This window comes from Trichomycterus rosablanca, chromosome 25 (assembly GCF_030014385.1).
Source record: "Trichomycterus rosablanca isolate fTriRos1 chromosome 25, fTriRos1.hap1, whole genome shotgun sequence".
Lineage (NCBI taxonomy): Eukaryota > Metazoa > Chordata > Actinopteri > Siluriformes > Trichomycteridae > Trichomycterus > Trichomycterus rosablanca.
The window spans coordinates 17,244,224-17,265,479 of record NC_086012.1 but is presented as its reverse complement, the minus strand read 5'-3'; the positions used below and the strand labels follow the sequence as shown (position 1 = coordinate 17,265,479).

The following is a 21,256-nucleotide window of genomic DNA, read 5'->3' as shown; positions in this document are numbered from 1 at the left end:
CATCATCTCTCTACCTCTCTACAGCAAAAGGTTCTCAGATCTTCACTTTTTCACCCTCAGGTTTACAGTTCAAGAGATCTGAAGAACAGTCTGAAGATTTTTGTTCACCATCTCTCTAAAAGGTTCTCAGATCTTTAATTTTTTAGCCAAATGTTTTCAGTTCCAGAGATCTGAAGAACCAGACCAGGAACTCAGTCAAAACGAACCTCACCACACAGTCTAGTTATAAAGGTGGTACAACAGTGCATTGTCATTCCTCCTCTTACAGGAGCAGCATCCCAGTATTCACAGCTGAACCCATATAAATTGGGTGGACTGGTTCCATTGAAAAGCACATGGAACAGTGGTCTCTGGCCAAGGGGGAGAAGAAAACTCTACTGATGACCAGGTGAAATTCCAAGAATCACTCAAGAACCAAACAGGTCTGCCATGATTCAGAAGCTGCTGGGATATGTTTGACACTGCACACAGTCGTATATGGGGTCTACTGGGGCATACTTGAAGAGAATTAAATCACATCATCATGTATCACACAACATTTTTGGGGTATTTGAATGACCTGGAGGGGACACTAACTGCCACTTTGGCCGATAGTGAGGACAGGAATGCTATTCTTTCTCCAGCAGGCAGTGGATGAACCATGGATGGAGATACTCACTGTAGTCGCTGTTCTCGTCCTTGCTGCCATCAATGGTGCCGTCCGGTTGCATCTGCAGGTAGAAGCCCTGCTGGCTGAACAGCCGGGTCACAATCCCTTTCAGCTGCGGCTCTGGAGACACATAAGAGAAGAGGCGGAACACCCACCGGGACACAGGTTCATCATCAGACTTCAGACCCAAAACGTACCTGCATCATGATCTGCCATTCAGGCTGCAGTCACGCCAGGTTTGTGCCACGTGAGGTCAGAAGTTTACATACGATCAGAAGGGGCACGTGTGTATCATGGCAGTTTTGGGATTTCAATCATTTCTGCAACTGTTCTTTTTGTGACTGGATGATTGATGATCCTCACATCATGCTAACAGGATTATGGTCTGAACTGGAACCACCAGGAAAGCAGCTGAGACATGAGTGACACTGTTTACAATCAAGTATGATTTAAATGCTTAGAGGATTATTTTTTGGTGCCACGCACGTCACAGCAGCTTTTAAATCATCGTTTGCTTGTTTTTTTGTGGTTCTTGTATTAAATCCAACAATCCAGGCGTTTCCTCCTAGCACAAAGTGACACGAATCATAAAGACTAGTGACGTTAAACTTCCTACACTACTAAAATAATAATAATCTAAGGTTCTGCTTGTGCAGATTTCTCAGAAAACCTACAATAAAGAGCTCAAATATTTACATAAAAAATGGGATAGTGCCAGAAAGAGAAGAGTTGCAGAAATCATTGAAATCGCAATGATACACACGCCCACCAACAGTGAAGGTAAAATTCTGACCTCAGTTGTGTGCGAGGACTTCAAATTCACGGCTTGGCGTCATAAATTATGGATCAAATTGGCATTTTTTACCAGTAGCACAATTGTGATGCGTCATATTGTTTTTTTAATGCATTTTCTCCCCATTTTCCTCCCGATTTAGCGACTCAATTTTGTCTTCCGCTTCTGAGAGATACCAGATTGCATCTAAGGAGAACACGTCGCTGTACACGCCTCCTCCGACACGTGTACAGCCCTCCTGTTCTCGCCCCTGCATTCTGCACAGGGGTCTCCTGCAGACACACCCACCCACCCACACATAGTCCGGCCCCCACCCTGCAGATACGGTGGCCAATCAGTATCTGCTGCAGGCACTGACAATTATGCCACCAGATGGCACCCAGCCGACCGGTGGCAGCACCGAGGAGTTCAGAAAGGGCTGGTGAGCTAGCGGAATATTCCGTGTGATGCGTCATACTGTACGTCTTTTTCACGTCTCACCAACGTATAAATTGCTTTTATAAAGCTGCCCAAACCGATGGATCCTTAAACTCAAAGTCTGCAGATCTTCCAGTCCTGGTTTGGTCACTCATTTCGCGAGAACGCACTAAATGTGAGACTCTACTGTGGCCGTGGCTTAAAGTTCGTAAGTTTTGGGGCGTCTTCGCTGTAACTGTAACTGTAACTGTACACCCTGTGATTTCCCTCGGTACTTATTTACGTTAGTGTTTCTCACCTCATCTTGTGTTTGTTAAATCAGACCTGCCACAGTGACTGGTTTAATCTGGTGGAGATGCTGGAGCGGGTACGGTCATTATAGCTGAGCTGGGATCGAGCTGGCGTAAGAGCTACCGCGGGAGTGATTACGGAGGCACGGAGAGAAATCCCACGGCCTCGCGAGATGGTCCAAGATCGGAGAAGTTTAGGAAAAACAGCTTGGCCATTAATCACAGACTCCGTCTATCCACCGGAGGCTGAGGCAGGTACAGAGGGGGGTATCAATCACCTCAATGAGCTTATCAGGACAGGCATCGAAAGCGCAACTCCATAAATAACAGCCACCTCAGAGGAAACGACCCCACGCTGAGGACAGAGTGCTAGTTTGGGGGTTGTTGTGTGTCTGAGCGATATGAATCAAATACGGTTAGCCTTGCGGTGCCAGATCTGATCTTGTGATGAGGATACACACCTGAGGAACCATGTAAAGAACCAGGACCACAAACACACCACACACTCGCTGTCTTTCTTGCTAAGACCAGGAGATTAAAGTCGGAAAGCATCCACAGTCGTGCTTCAGTTAGCGGTGCAACTTAACTCGACTCGAAATTTAGTCTTACATGTCTAAATAATACAGTTTAACATCCAGAATCACAGTGTGGGATGAAATCATGTTGGATTCGCACGTAAAGCTTTATCTAGTTGGAGTTTGTTGATAAGTAGCAGCGAACAAGCTAAGCTAACCGCTCCTGTAACTGACAAAAATGAAAAAAATAATTTTTAGTCAGGATTAGTGATATTGTGATAAAACTGCAACAGAAAGCTTCCAGTATAACCAGTTTCAAGATAAAATACAACCACTCCAGAAGCTAACATGGTCTCTGTAGTCGTCCCATTGGTCAGATATTAAGATTCATTCATTCATTTAGCACTGTCGCCTCACAGCAAGAAGGTCCTGGGTTCGATGCCCAGGCGGGGCGGTCTGGGTCCTTTCTGTGTGGAGTTTGCATGTTCTCCCCGTGTCTGAGTCTGATTTTATCCTGTGAAAACACATCTGAGACCATTTGTTGTAGCCTAGCGCTTAAGGTACTGGATTAGTAATCAAAAGGTCGCTGGTTCAAGCCCCACCACTGCCAGGTTGCCACTGTTGGGCCCTTGATCAAGGCCCCTAACCCTCAATTGCTTAGACAATATATATTCTATATATATATTATATATATAATCACAGTACTGTAAGTAAGCGTCTGCTAAATGCTAAATTGGAAATGAGATGTTCTCCAGATGTGTATTCTCATCACAAGATCACTTCTGGATGTTGTAGACACACGTTCGGTATGGTCAGTATGTTCTGTATGGTCAGTATGTTCTGTATGGTCAGTATGGTCAGTATAGGTGCAGAGCGTCATATATTCAAGTCCACAAACACTTACATGTGTACACAACGCGGTCGGATGGAATTATGGGTATGAAATGGCGAATGATCACCTCCACTACATAAGTCACCACAACACCACACACGTGAACCCCCACTGTACCTTCACGGAGGTTCCAAAACGAGGAGGAAAGAAACCAAGAAACAAAGAGAGGGAGGGAAGGGGTTGTAGAAAGATTCGGAAAAGCAGGAGAAGGGGACGGTGGGGGCAGACAGACACGGGCGAGAGAAAACGTCGACAGCAGACTACAAAAGAGCGGCCGCCATCAGCACACCTCACAAAATTATAATAATAAATAAAAGTTAGACATCGAAATGAGCTCGAAATGGAGTGGTGACCGGGAGACACAGCACAGTGATGAAGGCTGAGGTACTGACCTAGCCTGACGCCCTTACGGGACACCTGTGGAGGTTTCGGGGGCACATCTTACAGGGAGAAGGAAAAACAACAGCGTTTTTACACACAGATTCTCCGTAAACAGTTGATTCACAAAACAACCTGCAATGTATTATAATGTACAGAAGGAGGGGGGTGTGTGGACCCTCTCTCTGCACAGAAATGCACTCCTCACGACAGAAGGGGGGGGGGGGAGTATAGCAGAACGATTCTCTCCTATACGAGGATAAAGGATGATGGCGAGACCGGCGCTCATCAATGCAGCCGATTGCAAAAGTCCCTCCACACACTGCAGTGAGAGTCGCTCTCTCTCTCAGTGCGATAAACATTTACCATTAAACGTTTCATCTACGAGAGCCTTGGTGCACTGCGGTGCCACTCTCACCGGCTCTTCCCGAGCAGCACCGTGGCACTGTTCGAAATCTGGGTGCGAATTACAGGCCGGGCGAGGCGGCGCGCGCAGCCATCCAGCGACGGCCGTAAATAATACGTGTCACGTTCATGTGCATCGCTGCATTATCATTTACATCAATGCATGTACCGGAACCAATGATGCAACATGCAATAATGCATTCTGAGAAACAATAATACACTATAACATCTAAACGTATTTTATTATCATATCTATTGTTGTCTTATTACAATTTAAATTGGTTTTAATATTTTAGCAATGGTACACACACTTTTTAATTATGTTTTACCTAATACCATCTAGTGCTCTCATGGAAATGTAACAAATCTGTCTTATATACTGATGTAAATCTGCTGATGTACTTCTGTTACTGTTCTCATATATTTTTTACTTTAATTTATGTATTTTTTCTGCCTAATTTATGTAAGTTTATCTGCAATTTTAAGTCTTGCTCCTGTAACTGCAATTTCCTTCTGGATCAATAGAGTTCTACTGGTCTGTCTGTCTATCTGTCTGTCTATCTATTTGTCTATCTGTCTGTCTATCTGTGTATTTGTCTATGTACATATCTAGATCTATCTGTCTGTCCGTCTGTCCATCTGTCTGTCTGTCTATTTGCACATCTATCTACTGATCCATCTGCCTGTCTATCTATCTATCTATCTATCTATCTATCTATCTATCTATCTATCTATCTATCTATCTATCTATCAGTCTGTCTGTCTGTCTGTCTATCTATCTATACGTTTATATCTACGTCTGTCTCTCTGTCTGCCTGCCCGTTCGTCCATTTATCCGTCTGTATATCTGTCTTTCTATCTGTGTATCTGTCTATGTGCTATCTACCAATCTATCTGTCTGTCTATCTATCTGTCTGTCTGTCCATTCATCCATCTGTCTATCTATGTATATATCTATCTACTGATCTTTCTGTCTGCCCGCCTGTTCGTCCATCCGTCCATCTGTATATCTGTCTTTCTATCTGTGTATCTGTCTGTCTATCTATCTATCTATCTATCTATCTATCTATCTACGTCTGTTAATATCTATCTACGTCTGATAATTATTAACACCGATTCATCAGTTTAATATATTATTTAATCACTGAAAACTATAATGAATAACACTGACATATTGTGTGTATTATTTAATAATAGAAAATACTGCTCAGTAATAATCAGATATATAAAATTATTGGCTCTATATAATGATTGCTATTGTAGTTTGAATACTCTGGCATTAATTACACACACAGCGTTTGTATTTATTTAATATATAAGCCCATGATGTGCATTATTGCAGGATTGGGACCAGTACGATTATTGCTTAATAACACGTAACTATTTTTAAATGTTTTCCATAGTAAAAATAAGTAACACTGTTGTTTTGATCATTTATAACATTTATAAAACAAAATTAAATGAAATGCAATGAGGCATTTTTGGGGAAATGATCAATATTCTGTATGGCATGTACAAGACATAAATCAATACTATTGATTACAGATTTTAAAGGAATGATTTATAAATAATATAGCAGTGGTTAAATATAAAATAACGGTATTTATTATTGATGTAGCATTAAAACAGCTATCTTATTTATTAATGATTATTGAAACCAACAATTAATAAACACTATTACATAACAGTATGTAAAGTTCTGCATAATAAGCACATAAGTGCTTATGCATCAATTACTAATGAAATATGAATTACTGCATTATTGCAAACACTGATGAGGTAAAACTCCTGCATTAATGACAGATAAGAGTGTTTAACACTATTGAATCATTTACACGTGCACTTTTCACATGCATTACTGCATTAGTAAAAGGATTAAGCAATTGATACCTCGATGCATTATTGCATATTATGCATCATTGCAAACGCTGATCAGCTGACCAGTTACATGCATCAATGCATTACTACAAGAATTCTAATCAGTATGCTTCATACTGCTGCATTTTTTAGAAATAATGATCAAGTGACGATTCTGCACGAGTGATACATAAAACTACATAATATCCACTAATCAGTTAAAACTTCTACATTAATGACATTTATTGAATAATTTACACCTGCACTGATCACATGCATTAGTGCACGAGTAAAAGTAATAAGCAATTGATACTTGCATTGATAACTAATGCATTTCGGTGCATTATTGCATATGAATCATTGCAAAAACTGATCAGCTAATCTTTTGCATCAATTGCAGTTAAACCAGTTACATGCATCAATGCATTACTACAAGAATTGAGCACGTAATATGTATAATATTTTGCATTAATTAGATTCTAATCAATATGCATTTGCTGCATTTTTAGAAACAGTGATCAGGTAACGATTATATTATATTATGAGTGATACATAAAACTATCACATTTATTATACAATGATCAGTTAAAAGTCCTGCATTAATTACATTTATTGAATAATTTGCACATGTACATATCACATGCATTAGTGCACGAGTAAAAGGAATGAGCAGTTGATACTTGCATTATTGCATATGCATCATTGCAAACGCTGTTTGACTAATTTTTTGCATGAATTAAACCCTAATCAATGTGCACTGCTGCATTTTTAGAAATAATGATCAGGTGACGATTGTGCATGAGTGATGCATAAAACTATCACATTTATTATATGCATTAATAATAAAAACGAATGCATCGATCGATCGTGAACGTTTGTGTAATTCGGTAAGACATGCATGTGCAGAAATCGGTGCAACACGTGAATCGTGAAACAGGTGGGCTGGTTAAATATCATGCTGACTGACGGACCGACCTGGTCGCCGGCGCACGGGTCTCTTCTTGCCGCTGCAGCAGCGCACTTTCCCGAACACGCCGAGGAAACGGCGCTCGCACAGGGACCGCGGGTCTTTGCTCGGACTCGCGCGCCGCTTGGACGCCGAGACCCGGTCGCTGTTGGACTCGCGCGCCTGGCGCTTCTGTCGGATGAGGGAGCTCGCGATAGCGGCCATTGTCTCTCCCCTCTCCCGGCCCCCCTGTTTTCTGTTTCCCGGGGATGTGGGGTACGGACGGCGGGGTGAGCGCGGGTCTGCAGAGGCGGGGAGGAGAAGCGCTTGGTGCCTCCGGTCGGCGTTAACCGGGACGTTTTCAATCGGCTAGACGTGCATGCTCCTCTCCTCTCCTCTCCTCTCCTCTCGCGCTCAGCACGGGTCTCGTGCACGACTATGCAGTCACCGCGCGATGTGCACGTGCGACCGTGTGGTCAATCATTTGCATGGGAAAAAAAAGCAGATCGATTCCCAAAATCCTGCACACGGATGCACCGCGAACTTGACACGCAGTCTCAGATGCTGGTCCCACCCCACTTCCACCTCCGTGCGTGACTTTCTTGGAGAAAATACCCTCAAATTTTGCAAAAATCACTCATCCTGGTGCAACAACGTCTTTTTAAGAGAGAGACGGTGGTGTTGAGATGCTGTCTGCCTGTCCGTCCGTCTGTCTGTCCTCCCACAGGTCGACTGTGTTCTCCTGCACAGTAACAGTGGAGATGTAGGATGTAGGAATTTCCTCTCTCTTTTCTCTCTCTCTCTCTTACTGTCTCTCTCTGTCTTTCTGTCTGTCTCTCTTTTTCTCTGTCTGTCTCTCTCTGTGTCCGTCCGTCTGTCTGTGACTGAGAGCTCCCACAGGTCGACTGTGTTCTCCTGCACAGTAACAGTGGAGATGTAGGATGCAGGAATTTCCTCTCTCTCTTTCTCTCGCTTTCTCTCTCTGTGTCTCTCTCTCTCTCTCTGTCTGTCTGTCTGTCTGTCCCTACCTCCCTCGCCCCGGATGGACGAGCATCTCGTGCGACGCTCCTCACTCTCCCCTCTCCCTTACGCAAGCATACGTGATCGAGTTTTGGATGAGGAGGCAGGTGGGAGATAACAGAGAAGAAGGAGGTGAGGAACTTGTAAGGAGGGGGTGAGACATGAGAGGCTAATTGGAATGTACGCCGTTTAATGAATTAGCCTCGTTTCTGCCCCGTCGCCGGCGTGGACGGCTCTCCGACCTCGGACATCCATTAATAATCCTACACGATGCCAATGAGACCAAGAAAGAACAGAGCGGATATTTGTGGTGGTCAGCGCGAGCGTTAAGAGGGAACCTCGTCCATCCATCGTCTGAGTCTCAACATTAATTCAACCTCCGTCCATCCGTCCAATCAGATATGATCTGCTATCCGTCCACCTACTCACTCAGTTCATTAAGTGCTGCTCTGCACAACCCAAGTCCATTCACACTGTTATGAATCTGCCCATCCGTCCATCCATATCCACATCCGAACATGACCGGGTATAAAAATGCAGTCCTTTACCATCCATCCATCCATACATCTATTTATACTGTACATTAATCCATTCATTATTCACCCATCGTCTACATACATTTACATACATTTAACTATTTATCATCCATGCATTCATACATCAATTCATACATTCACATCCATCCATCAATACATCCACCCATACACATCCATCCATCTATCCACCCATACACATCATCCATCCATCAATCTATCCACCCATACACATCCATCCATCAATCTATCCACCCATACACATCCATCCATCCATCCATCCATCAATCTATCCACCCATACACATCCATCCATCAATCTATCCACCCATACACATCCATCCATCCATCCATCCATCCATCAATCTATCCACCCATACACATCCATCCATCAATCTATCCACCCATACACATCCATCCATCCATCCATCCATCAATCTATCCACCCATACACATCCATCCATCCATCCATCAATCTATCCACCCATACACATCCATCCATCCATCCATCAATCTATCCACCCATACACATCCATCCATCCATCAATCTATCCACCCATACACATCCATCCATCCATCAGTCTATCCACCCATACACATCCATCCATCCATCCATCTATCCACCCATACACATCCATCCATCCATCAATCTATCCACCCATACACATTCATCCATCCATCAATCTATCCACCCATACACATCCATCCATCAATCTATCCACCCATACACATCCATCCATCCATCAATCTATCCACCCATACACATCCAGATTCAGAGGGGGTTTCATGTTCTCACAGAGAAACACATGAAGCTCGGCAGGAGCGCTGACACGACGTGGGTGGATCACGTGGCTCACGCATGCAGAGCATCCTGGATCCACGTGCTGCAGCCGCATCTAACATTCACAGCCGTCCTATTTAATGCGAACGGGAACTGCAGCCCTGACCAGCCTTCACACCCACAGTGTGTGAAAAAGTAACCCCCCCCCCCCCGATTTCCTATGGTTTGAAATATTTGTAGAAACAGATACACAAAGCAATGCAGCTTGCAAATTACCACTAACGCCTCACAGCAAGAAGGTCCTGGGTTCGATTCCCAGGTGGAGCCGTCTGTGTCCTTTCTGTGTGGTTTGCATGTTCTCCCCTTGTCTGTGTGGGTTTCCTCTCACAGTACAAGTACAAGACATGCAGTCAGGTTAGGAATAAGTGTGTGTGGCTCTGTGTCCGGGGTGATTCCGGCCTTTCGCCCAGTAAATCTGACCCACTGTGACCCTGACCAGGATGACGCGACAATAAAAGAATACATGAAAGCCCAGACTGTCACCTTGTGCCAGAAAACACGTGTCCACATATTTCTGTCCTCTTCCATCCCTCGATACCCTCATCCATCAGAACTCGGGATCAGCCAAAGCTGTTGTTTATTTATTACAAATTACCGCCATCTAGTGTTCATGCATAAAAATGCAACCGTGCAATTTTACAGTGAGAGCCATACAAAAGTATGTGGACAGCCACTGCCACTGCTATAAGACACAAGAAAAGCTTCTCACAAATCTTTGAAGTATGTCTGTGGGAATTTGTTCCTATTTAGTCAAGAAAAATCTCAACTGATGTCCCAGTTCATTCCACGGCTGTTCAGTGGGTCTGTCCAGGGTATTCCTGCAAATTCTGCAATATTGCACCCGGTGTTTCACAGTGAAATCTGATCCATCGAGAGACCCTGACCAGGACAAAGCGGTTCATGAAAATAAACCGTCACAACACTAAATATGTCACATAAGAAAATCGTCAACACTGAGGTACCAATACCAAGGTTAAAAGATTTTCCCCCCCGAAGTGAGGTGGGTGCTGCACTGCAACGTGTCCTGTAAAGCTGGGTTTGCTCCTTACTGCGAAGCATTTAACACGTTCTCCTCTTGTCCGAGTGGGTTTACTTTAGATGCACCAGCCGAAACATTCAGATGGTAGATGATCAGCTCTGATAGGTGAGTGTGTTGAGTGTGTTGCCCTGTGATGACCTGTTCAGGGTGTATTCATGTCTGTCACCCGGTGTTTCCGAGTCATTAAACCCAACATGAAAAAGTTAATTAAGATAAATAAACGAATCTACTCGTAGTACCAAATTAAATCTGTATCCTCTGTACAGTCAACAAGAACTTGTGAGGATCCCACCTCAGCGGGCAAAACACATGGGAATGTTTGTTGGAATCTGCTGCCATCTAGCGGACAAATATGAGAACTGCAGTATTTTACGGTGATGAACATTCATACCGTATACTGTATTTATTTATTGTTTGTTTTATCCCGCGTCATCCTGCCCAGGGTCGTGGTGGGTCCGATTCATTGGGCGAAGGCAGGAAACACCACAGACAAGTCACCAGTCCATACAGGGCACACACGCACAATTTCTAGTAGCTCTGATTACCCTGACCGCATGTCTTGGATTTGTGGAAGGAAACCCCACGCAGACAGAGAGAGAACATGCAAACTCCACACAAAAAGGGAATCGAACCGAGGCCCTTCTTGCAGCAAGCCAACAGCACTACCTACAGTGCCACCGTGCTGCCCGGTGATGTATGAAAGTCAAAATTTCCAAACTTTGACAAATAAAGCGATATTGTTTGGCATGTGTTGGTCATCAATTACAAAAATAATAAGTTTATTTTATATTGTCTCATGAAATGGATTTAAATGAGGAGTTGATAACTAATTATTACATAAGCCGCCTCCTGAACTCACTCTTGAGGACTCATTTCTTCTGTCCTGGTTTAAAAACCTAATTCAGTCTCGTTCAGTCCGACCGTCACGCCTAACACAGCAGGACGAGCGTCCAGATAAAACGTAACATCAGCAATTCTGATCATCAGAGGATAAAAGATTAAAGACAGAGTGAATACATATGTACATATGCACTATATGACTAAAAATATATGGACATTCAACCATGAGGAATTAAATTATCCGCCTCCGGTCTTCTTGGAGCCTGTCTGTGGAAATCTGCATGTTTCCTCTCTATGAAGAAGGTCAGAGGTGGAGAAGAAAGTGGAAGAACATACAAAATGTCGATAGACCTCCCTGCAACAGATATGGTCTCAGTGTCAGTGGTACCTTAACACATGGCTGGCTTTTACATCTTTCGCTGATAACAGTCTGGGTGGTCCATTTCATCTTTAACACTATATTGCCAAAAGTATTCGCTCGTCTGCCTTCACACGCGTATGAACTTGAGTGACTCCCATTCTTAATCCATAGGGTTTAATATGATGTCGCCACCCTTTGCAGCTATAACAGCGTCAACTCTTCTGGGAAGGCTTTTCACAAGGTTTAGGAGAGTGTTTATGGGAATTTTTGACCGTTCTTCCAGAGAATTTTTGAGGTCAGACACTGATGTTGGACGAGAAGGCCTGGCTCACAGTCTCCGCTCTAATTCATCCCAAAGGTGTTCTATTAGGTTGAGGTCAGTTCTTCCACACGAAACTCGCTCATCCACGTCTTTATGGACCTTGTGCTTTGTGCACTGGTGCGCAGTCATTTTGGAACAGGAAGGGGCCATCCCCAAACTGTTCCCACAAAGTTGAAAGCATGAAATTGTCCAAAATCTCTTGGAAGCATTAAGAGTTCCTTTCACTGGAACTGAGAGGTCGCTTCGTTTTATACACCTGTGGCCATGGAAGTGATTGGAACACCTGAATTTAATGATTTGGATGGGTGAGTGAATACTTTTGGCAATACTTCTGACCACAGCGCATGCTCACACTGTCTTTCAGTCTTTTGGTCCATCTGAGATGAGCTCAAACCCAGAAACCCGCCGGCGTGTCTGCATAGAACTGATGTACATCTTTCTGTTTGCATAATAGAGTTTTAGTTTGTGTTAGTTAGAATAAAAAATCTAATTTTGAGGCTGACTCACACAATGTCCCCAAACAATCGGTCAAAAGAAAACAAAAGGAAACTCCTGTCCCAATTCTTTTTGAAAATCTTGCAGCCAGCTAATTTAAAATTAGCAAACATCTACCAAACCAAACCAAAACATTCATGATAATAAATCATAATAAAACATTACATTTTGTGTTTTGATTTGTCTGTAATACGGACTGTAATTTCAGTATTTTACAAACTGTCCCAATTCTACTACTGATACTTTATACAGTCCATATAACTTTCATCATTTAGCAGATGCTTTTATCCAAAGTGACTTACAGTACAGTGATGGTATATTGTCTAAGCAATTGAGGGTTAAGGACCTTGCTCAAGGGCCCAACAGTGGCAACCTGGCAGTGGTGGGGCTTAAACCAGCAACCTCTCAATTTCTAGTCCAGTATCTTAACCGCTAGGCTATAACTGCCTTACAACTCAAGGCTCAAGGCTCCACTGATCCACTGCCGCCCCTGTTTACAAATCAACACAGTACACAGACACCCTTGACATATTCATGACCCCAAAACAAGAGCGCAGGTACAGGGGCGCGGCTGAACTACAGGCGTCTCTGGTGTACATCGGGTTCTCCAGGGATCTTCCGCTTTAAAACCGCACATAAACAAAAGCAACGTGCAGCTCAGCATGAACACGAGCACGATAACGACGTCATGAAGTAAACAGAGCAGGAGAACACAGAGCGGAGCAGAGAGTAGCAGATAAATCACTGCAGAAATGCATCGCAGTAAATGCACGCATGACCTTTACATGTATTGAGATTCGTCTTCATTTACTGGAGTGAAAATCAGTGTACAGTTACAGCAAACACACACACACACACACACACACACACACACACACAGAGTCATATTTGTTTATGTTTTTGTCCTGTGTCCAGTTCAGGTCCTAATTATGTTTCGTATGATCCATCAAACATCTGGAAGTACTGCTCACCTAATGATCTACACACACACACACACACACACACAGAAACACAAACACATATACACACAAACACATATACACACATACACACACACACACACATATATAAACACACACACACACACACACACACACACACAGAAACACAAACACATATACACACAAACACATATACACACATACACACACACACACACACACATATATATAAACACACACACACACACACATGTCCCAATACTTTTGTCCATATAGTGTATATTACAGTAAGAGAAAAAGTATTTAGACACCACAGATTAAGAACGTTGATTATTTTTTAATGGGTCTGATCGGATCAGGTTTGCACTGCGTGGTTCTGCAGCAGAAGTTGCAGCTGAAGGTTCAGATGAACGTGCAGAAGTTGTCCGTCCTGCAGGGACGCTGGAGTTCTCCGGAGAACATCGTGGAGCTGCACAGGCCTATTTTAGAACTCTCATCTCACCTTAAAATAATGTACGGACGCAGTCGGGCTGCCGCGGCCCTGCAGGCTGCATCTGCCAACAGATTTTACGACATGCTCGCTGCATGCAGCCCCTGTTCCCGGCATTAATAACCAGACGTCCTTGACATGCAGACGAAGCGCGAGGAGGATGAGAAAATACGCTCCTGAAGGTCTCAGCTGGTACAGATAAACACGCTGTGATTTGTGAAATACGAACTGGATGAGACGAAGCGCTGATGAGGGACGAGCAGAACGAGCGAGACCACGTGAGACCCTAAAACTCACAAGCTTTACAAAACCCAGAGTACCTGCTGCAGGGAAAGTGGCTCAATAATCCGCCTTCTGAAGTTCAGTGGTAGCACAGCGGTTAAGGTACTTGACTAGTAATAAGAAGGTTGCCAGTTCAAGCCCCACCACCGTTAAGTTGCTACTGTTGGGTCCCTGAGCGAGGCCCTTAAAAAAGGTAAAAGTTTGCAGTGATAGACCCTCATAAGTACCATCTACAGAACCCTGCTGGGATGGTGGTAGCCTAGTGGGTGGAGCTTTGGGCTGTCATATCAATCAAAAGTTTGAATCCCAGCTCTGCTAAGCAGCCACTGTTGGGCCCCTGAGCAAGGCCCTTAACCCTCTCGGCTTCAGAGGCGCAGTAGAATGGTTGACCCTGCGCTCTGACCCCAGTTTTGGGATTTGCAAAATCGTACAGTACAAGGCGTTCAATCCAATTCTATTCTTACACACTGTGTCAGAACCAGACCACACTGGTGCTTCACAGCTTTCCTACAGGTATACACACTGTCCTCCAAACTCCACAGTACACCGTGCTCTAATTAACATCTCATCCCAGCACCTGAAAGATTCCTACATGTCAACTTCAAACCTGAGATGAGATATAGCACCTTCCCAAGAACCCTTGGTCGAGCCTCTCATAAGACCTCACAGTCCTTAAAAGTGCACTTCTGGAAACAAGACACAAGGTCCTTCATGAGGAAACCTTGACATCTAGGCCTGGAAGTAGTAACCTGGTTCTGAGGATCATCCCAGAAGCCCTTGATGAACACTCACTGTTCCATACTAAGTGCACTGAGCTCTTATTAAGATATCATTCCAGCACCTGAAAGCTTTCTACATTTCAAACGAATCTTCAAGTTTGAACCTGAGATATAGCACCTTCCCAATAACCCTTGCTCGAACCTCTTATAAGACCTCCATCCTCATCGTCCCCCAAACCTTCAAAGTGCACTCCTGAAATTAAAACACAAGGTCCTACACCTGGAAACCTTCACATCTGGGCCTGGAAGTAGTAACCTGGTTCTGATGATCATCCTAGAAGCCCTTGATGAACACCCACTGTTCCATACAAAGTGCAATGTGCACTTCTGGAATCAAAACACGAGGTCCTTCAGGAGAAAACCTTGACATCTAGGCTTGGAAATAGTAACCTGGTTCTGAGGATCATCCCAGAAGCCCTTGATGAACACTCACTGTTCCACACAAAGTGCACTCCTGGAAACAAGACACAAGGTCCTACACGTGGAACCCCTAACATCTAGGCCTGGAAGTAGTAACCTGGTTCTGAGCATCATCCTAGAAGCCCTTGATGAACAATTTGGCCAAGAGTGCACCCACTGTTCCACACAAAGTGCAAAGTGCATCCTTCAAGTTTGAATCTGAGATATAGCACCTTCCCAATAACCCTTGCTCAAGCTTCTCATAAGACCTTAGTCCTTACCTTCCCCAAAAAGTGCAAAGTGCACTCCTGTAATCACAACACAAGGTCTTTCATGTGGAAACCTTGACATCTAGGTCAAGAAGTAGTAACCTGGTTCTGAGGACCATCCTAGAAGCCCTTGATGAACACTCACTGTTCCATACAAAGTGCAAAGTGCACTCCTGGAAACAAGACACAAGGTTCTTCATTAGGAAACCTTGACATCTAGGCTTGGAAGTAGTAACCTGGTTCCATGGATCATCCCAGAAGCCCCTGAGGAACAATTTGACCAAGAGTGCACCCACTGTTCCATACAAAGTGCATCCTTCAAGTTTGAACCTGAGATATAGCACCTTCCCAATAACCCTTGCTCGTCCTCACCGTGCACTTCTGGAATCAAAACAGACGGACCCTTATGTGGAAACCTTGACATCTAGGCTTGGAAGTAGTAACCTGGTTCTGAGGATCATCCCAGAAGCCCTTGATGAACACTCACTGTTCCACACAAAGTGCAAAGTGCATCCTTCAAGTTTGAACCTGAGATATAGCACCTTCCCAATAACCCTTGCTCAAGCTTCTCATAAGACCTTAGTCCTTACCTTCCCCAAAAAGTGCAAAGTGCACTCAAAACACAAGGTCTTTCATGTGGAAACCTTGACATCTAGGTCAAGAAGTAGTAACCTGGTTCTGAGGACCATCCTAGAAGCCCTTGATAAACACTCACTGTTCCATACAAAGTGCAAAGTGCACTCCTGGAAACAAGACACAAGGTTCTTCATTAGGAAACCTTGACATCTAGGCTTGGAAGTAGTAACCTGGTTCCGTGGATCATCCCAGAAGCCCCTGAGGAACAATTTGACCAAGAGTGCACCCACTGTTCCATACAAAGTGCATCCTTCAAGTTTGAATCTGAGATATAGCACCTTCCCAATAACCCTTGCTCAAGCTTCTCATAAGACCTTAGTCCTTACCTTCCCCAAAAAGTGCAAAGTGCACTCCTGTAATCAAAACACAAGGTCTTTCATGTGGAAACCTTGACATCTAGGTCAAGAAGTAGTAACCTGGTTCTGAGGACCATCCTAGAAGCCCTTGATGAACACTCACTGTTCCATACAAAGTGCAAAGTGCACTCCTGGAAACAAGACACAAGGTTCTTCATTAGGAAACCTTGACATCTAGGCTTGGAAGTAGTAACCTGGTTCCGTGGATCATCCCAGAAGCTTCTGAGGAACAATTTGACCAAGAGTGCACCCACTGTTCCATACAAAGTGCATCCTTCAAGTTTGAACCTGAGATATAGCACCTTCCCAATAACCCTTGCTCGTCCTCACCGTGCACTTCTGGAATCAAAACAGACGGACCCTCATGTGGAAACCTTGACATCTAGGCTTGGAAGTAGTAACCTGGTTCTGAGGATCATCCCAGAAGCCCTTGATGAACACTCACTGTTCCACACAAAGTACAAAGTGCACTGAGCTCTTATTGATGTGCAGCAAGACCTTCAAGAAGTAACCTGATGACATCTGGAGAACCTGCAACGAACGGGTTGTGTACATAATACGCGTGCATTTGTGCATGTGTGCAAATTTCAGTGTGTGTGTGTGTGTGTGTGTCTGACCGCTGCTGGTGCTCGTGCTGGCCTCCGATCGCTCTCCGCAGAGACACTGCAGCATATGCGCTCCTTTCTTCAGGAATCTCCCCACAATCCTCATCTGACTCGAGCTCGTTCCCGCGGTCCCGTTCGATCCGTTAGGCACGCGGAACGATGCCAAATGTGCGCGGCCGCACGCACGCGGAGCCGTTCAGCGGGAGAAACGTCCCTGACCGAGACATCCTAACTGACCGATTGCATCCGGTATGTTTTTTTTTCTTCCCTCCTCTTACCCCCTCTGTCCTGCCCCCCACCGTGCGCCTTACGCGCCCTTCGCTTTCAACCGGACTCGGATCCGCATGCACGAGCCGGCAGCGCGTGGCCGCCGGTCCCCATCCCGCGGTGTTTCACTGACAGGCGAGCCGCTCCGGTGTTAAAGCGCGCAGCCCGGTGCGTGTGAGAGAAACGCGGAGCTTTTGCATTTGTTTCGCGTCCGGTGGCGAAAAGAGAGCGAGAGAGACGCGTAACGTTACGTCACATGCGGTGCGCATTTAAAGCCAAAGCGCAAAAATCTGGACTCACACTGCGTGGTCAAAAGTATTGGGACTGCACTTTTTAAAGGCTTGAATTCATGCGTTTCAGCCACAACAGTCGCTACCAGGTGTAATAAATTAATTACTCTATATAAAGGACATGACATCCTTCAACTTTGCAGGGTAGCACTGTCGCCTCACAGCCGGGTCCTTTCTGTGCGGAGTTGGCATGTTCTCCCCGTGTCTGCGTGGGTTTTTTCCGGGAGCTCCGGTTTCCTCTCAAAGTCCAAAAACATGCAGTCAAGTCAACTGGAGACACTGAATGTGTGTGTGTGTGTGTGTGTGTGTGTGTGTGTCTGCCCTGCAGTGAGTGAGTGAGTGATATCCTTTAACTTTGCAGCAACAGTTTAGGGAAGGTCCTTTACTGTTCCACTGTCGCCTCACAGCAAGAAGGTCCTGGGTTCGTTGGAGCGGTCCTTGTCCTTTCTGTGTGAAGTTTGACACTGAATTGCTCTATAGGTGAATGAGTGTGTGTATGTGTGTGTGTGTGTATGTGTGTGTGTGTGTGCCCTGCAATGGACTGGCGCCCCGTCCAGGGTGTTACTGTGTGCCTTGCGCCCATTGAAGGGCTTGGATAGACTCCAGCTCCCTCATCCCCGCGACCCTGATTGGATAAGCGGTTAAGACAGTGAGTAAATGAGTGATATCCTTTAAGTTTGCAGCAACAGTTTAAGGAAGGTCCTTTACTGTTCCAGGGTAGCACTGTCGCATCACAGTAAGAAGGTCCTGTGTTCGATTCCTAGGTAGAGCGGTCCAGGTCCTTTCTGTGCGGAGTTTGCATGTTCTCCCAGTGTCTGTGTGGGTTTCCTCCGGGAGCTCCGGTTTCCTCCCAAAGTCCAAAAACATGCAGTCAGGTTAATTGGAGACACTGAATTGCCCTATAGGTGAATGCGTGTGTATGTGTGTGTGTGTGTGTGTGTGTGTGCCCTGCGATGGACTTAAAGGGCTGGGATAGGCGACCCTGATTGGATAAGTGTTTAAGACAGTGAGTGAGTGATATCCTTTAAGTTTGCAGCAACAGTTTAAGGAAGGTCCTTTACTGTTCCAGGGTAGCACTGTCGCCTCACAGCAAGAAGGTCCTGGGTTAGGTCCTGGGTTCGATCCTCAGGTGGAGGAACTTCTGTGTGAAGTTTGCATGTTCTCCCCGTGTCTGTGTGGGTTTCCTCCAGGGCTCTGGTTTCCTCCCACAGTCCAAAGAATTAAGTTGGGAGGAGACTCGTGGCTTTTTTTTACCCACCCACGTGGTTCTCCTGAGTGAAAGTGAAGGTGTAAATAATGCGTGTGGCCCCACTGGTGGGAAGCACGTGTTGTTCACGTCCTACACTGCTGTGTTTCAGCATCATCTAACATCCAGTACCAGAACAGAACTGAGAACTGGCACCAGCACAACGGGAGAGGGAGCCAAACACTAACTGTACAATACAGAGCGCGAAGAGAGCGCTGCACACTAGCAGCACTACACACACACACACACACACACACACACACACACACACACACACACACACACACGCACACCTGCCACCAGGTAAGGGACATTTGGTAACCATGTCACACACACACACACACACACACACACACGCACACCTGCCACCAGGTAAGGGACATTTGGTAACCATGTCACACACACACACACACACACACACAAAAACACACACACACACACACCTGCCACCAGGTAAGGGACATTTGGTAACCATGTCACACACACACACCTGCCACCAGGTAAGGGACATTTGGTAACCATGTCACACACACACACACACACACACACACACACACACCTGCCACCAGGTAAGGGACATTTGGTAACCATGTCACACACACACACACACACACACACACACACACCTAGTACCCCTATTATTTCTTTTCTTGATGTTACTATTTGCACTGCAGGCAGCTCGGTGGGTACCACTGTCGCCTCACAGCAAGAAGGTCTTGGGTTCGATTCCCAGATGGAGCGGTCCGGGTCATTTCTGTGTGGAGTTTGCATGTTCTCCCCGTGTCTGTGTCCAAAGACATGCAGTCAGGTTATATTCAGTTGATCCTAACTGTGTGTGTGTGTGTGTTTGCCCTTTGATGGACTGGTGACCTGTCCAGGGTGTTTCCGAACTTTCGTCCAGTGAATTGTAGCCACTGTGACCCTGAATTGGATGCATCAATATGGAGTGGCTATAGAAGAACAATTGTGAGGTCAGGCTCTGCCATGCACCCGACATTTCAATTCATCCCAGATGTGGTCAGTGGGGTTGAGGTCAGGGTCATGTGCAGACCACTGGAGTTTATATTTTTCATATAACATGATAGTCCACTTACTTCTGGCCACACAGTGTTCGTAAACACTTAGGACAGAGTTCACAATGAGTGCAAGAATTGCATTATTTTTGGGTCACGCTAATTCTGCTTAACCAGCATGCACTTATAAACTATCAATCAGAACAGAAGTGCTTACGGTCGCCTCCTGATATCAATTATGTATAAAAGTCTCCAGATAGAATTACAGACGTACAGAGAGTCGATAACAGCAGTCACCTTGGGTATTAAAATCAATGGAGTCTGTTCTCTCACTCCTGCTGTATTAAGCTCTCTGTGATTTGAAGTATTAACATTATAAATCACATGTTATTATTACTGTTATTATTTTGGACTTGTTATCATCATCATCATCTTTCCACCCTTGAGGTTGTCATACACTGAAAAAGTTAGTAATGCTGCCCCTGTTAATCACATAAATGCACTTAACCATCAATGACTTGCATTATATTCTGCAAAACTGTAAGTTGCTTTATATAAAAACCTTGTGATTATGATTAAAATCATCAGCTCCACTTACCATATAGAAGCACTTTGTAGTTCTACAATTACTGACTGTTGTCCATCTGTTTCTCTACATGCTTTGTTAGTCACCTTTCATGCTGTTCTTTAATGGTCAGGACCCCCACAGGACCACCACAGAGCAGGTATTATTTAGGTAGTGGATCATTCTCAGCACTGCAGTGACACTGACATGGTGATGGTGTGTTAGTGTGTGTTGTGCTGGTATGAGAGGACCAGACACAGCAGCGCTGCTGTAGTTTTTAAAAACCGTGTCCACTCACTGTCCACTCTATTAGACACTCCTACCTAGTCGGTCCACCTTGTAGATGTAAAGTCAGAGACGATCGCTCATCTATTGCTGCTGTTTGAGTCGGTCATCTTCTAGACCTTCATCAGTGGTTACAGGACGCTGCCCACGGGGCGCTGTTGGCTGGATATTTTTGGTCGGTGGACGATTCTCAGTCCAGCAGTGACAGTGAGGTGTTTAAATACTCCAGCAGTGCTGCTGT

The 21,256-nt window shown here is 44.9% G+C and overlaps 1 protein-coding gene across 5 annotated transcripts in view; it reads right to left on the bottom strand.

Moving 5' to 3' along the window:
- fgf12a (fibroblast growth factor 12a) overlaps nucleotides 1-21,256 on the bottom strand; it is a 40,585-nt gene that overhangs the window by 13,621 nt on the left and 5,708 nt on the right. For 2 of the 5 annotated variants that reach the window (XM_062988125.1, XM_062988126.1), the window contains exon 2: nucleotides 659-769. In XM_062988125.1, coding sequence (XP_062844195.1) covers nucleotides 659-769 — 111 coding nt within the window. Of the gene's footprint in view, nucleotides 1-658; nucleotides 770-3,948; nucleotides 3,997-7,171; nucleotides 7,754-17,361; nucleotides 17,456-21,256 lie in introns of those variants that run through there. The other 3 variants (XM_062988127.1, XM_062988124.1, XM_062988123.1) reach the window with 3 other exon arrangements.